At 41.5% G+C, this 2,080-nt stretch overlaps 1 protein-coding gene across 9 annotated transcripts in view; it reads left to right on the forward strand.

Moving 5' to 3' along the window:
* The window catches only part of SYNRG (synergin gamma), a 61,172-nt gene extending 60,402 nt beyond the window's left edge, over nt 1-770 (forward strand). For all 9 annotated transcript variants that reach the window (XM_059669670.1, XM_059669671.1, XM_059669672.1 and 6 more), the window contains one exon: nt 126-770. In XM_059669670.1, the coding sequence (XP_059525653.1) occupies nt 126-257 (132 nt within the window). In that variant the 3' untranslated portion in view covers nt 258-770. The remainder of the gene's footprint in view (nt 1-125) is intronic.
* The last annotated feature ends 1,310 nt before the right edge of the window (nt 771-2,080 follow it).

The raw sequence follows: 2,080 nt of genomic DNA on the forward strand, positions 1-2,080 counted from the left end.
AGTTTTTGTACACGTGCCAACTTGGCCTTGGCCTCTGTGACTTGAAGTGTGCATGCTGGTTGCTGCTCAGCTCTTAGGAGGAGGAGAAGCCTGACTTAATCCACATGTCTGTTTATTTCCGGCAGGCATTCAACTCAGACACAGATAATTTCAAGCTGGCATATGGTGGACACCAGTATCATGCCAGCTGTGCCAACTTCTGGATCAATTGTGTTGAACCAAAACCTCCTGGCCTCATCCTGCCTGATTTGCTCTGAAAAGCTCCTCTATAAAGTACCAACTGGGTTGTTTTTGTTGTTTTTCATCACACCCATGGGTGACAGGGACCAATGGACAGAATGCAAGTACTGCAAAGTTCACCTCTATGAATTTATATGAAGAATTCCCCAAGAGGTGGGCGGGGAAAAGCTTCGGAAGTTCCTAGTCATTCCCACAGAGGACCTCTGTCTCCTGGTTCCCACTGCGTCTTTGGGATTTGTGGTGAAATTGCCCTACCCAAACTGCATGTGGCACCAGAAGTTGCTAACTTATCACTAGTTCTTTTAAGATGTTTTCAAATATGGACCACAATAATTTGCTGCTGCAGTATTGAAACTGTGAAGAATTATCACTTGAAGAAAAATAAATCGTTGTAGGACTGGAATTGGCAAGAATGTGTTGAGCCAGAGCTTATTTATATCTAGAACACTTATTGTCCTGTGAAGTAGAGTGCATTTATCTGCATTTAGTGTGTTATTTGAAATGAATAAAGAGGGGAAATTGTGATTAAACTGATGTTCTTTTTCCAGAAAAAATTCTGTCTCCATTGAACAAGGGCAGGTAGGTAAGGGCAGGTTTAACAACTTTGCTGATGCAACTGAACCAGTTAACCAGTTCTCTTCTTGCATTCATTTCTAAAACTATCAACTTTCAAGACGACTTTTTCTCAAACATGCCTGGGTACTTTGCAGTGGAGAATGTTAATTTTGACAGAGGCCCAAAACCTTGAGTATCAGAATATCCTTCCTGTTAGGGGCCTTCACTGAAAATCTGTTTTACCTCATGACTCTGAACGTGGTATTTTTTTTGGACAAGATTTGGAAACGCAGCTGAATGAAATCTTTTTGCAGGGGTCTGTCCAGTATGTACCAGTACTGCCTGACTTCGCAGGATCTACGTGAGAGACCTGAAAATTCAGGGTTAGAAGGTGGAATTCCTGGCCTTGAGAGGCAAATGTGATATGCATTTATGGTAAAGGTAACGGAACTTAGTAGTAGTGGAAGAAAGTTATTCAAAAACAGCACTGAATTTTAGAAGGAAAAAGCTCACGTTATTGTAGGGATTGCCTTTGCCACTGAAATAAATGCATCAAGTCGGGGGAAAGCCAAGTGGTTAGGACTGTCATTCCTAGGAAGAACATGTCAATCTAGGACACATTTCTGAGGTGTTAATTATGTGCTTTATGAAGAGATTTTGAATCTTTTATGTTTCACTTTGTCTGACTTATGCTGTCTGACCTAATCTTAGTTTTTATTTGTAACTGAAAAATTCGGTTTTGCCAATTGCTGCTTTACATAATTAACTAGATTACTTTCCCTTCTCAGGGCAGAACTTGAGGAATTGTTTTGTTTCATCTTACATCTTTACCTCCGTCCTCTCCAGAAAAGGTACAGAACATTTCCATGAACAGCAGTCGAGGAGGCTTCTGCTTTTACCTTGCTGTGCACCAGAATGCAGAGAAGTGTTGATGAGGTAAGTCTGTTTTTCTCATTTGCTGAAGTTGATGCCATCTCCAGCTAAGGACTGAGACAGCTGTCTGGGAATTGTTACTACCTCTGGAGTCTTTGCCCTCATGGGGCTAGTGGAGTGCCAGTAACGACACACGCGGACCGGTTTGTAGCAGGCTTTTCCTGAGGCTTCTGTGTTCCAATTCAGCCTAAGCAGCCCCAGGGTTTCAGATAGCACCCAAATTCAAGCAGGCTTCTGATTGGTTTTGTACATTCCATAACAAAATCTACCTTTGCTATAAGAATATCACCCAGTTTGACAGAATTTACATTGCTGAGACTTCTTTTTGAAAATGCTGTATGGATTCTTTTCA

Source organism: Myotis daubentonii, chromosome 16 (genome assembly GCF_963259705.1).
Source record: "Myotis daubentonii chromosome 16, mMyoDau2.1, whole genome shotgun sequence".
NCBI lineage: Eukaryota > Metazoa > Chordata > Mammalia > Chiroptera > Vespertilionidae > Myotis > Myotis daubentonii.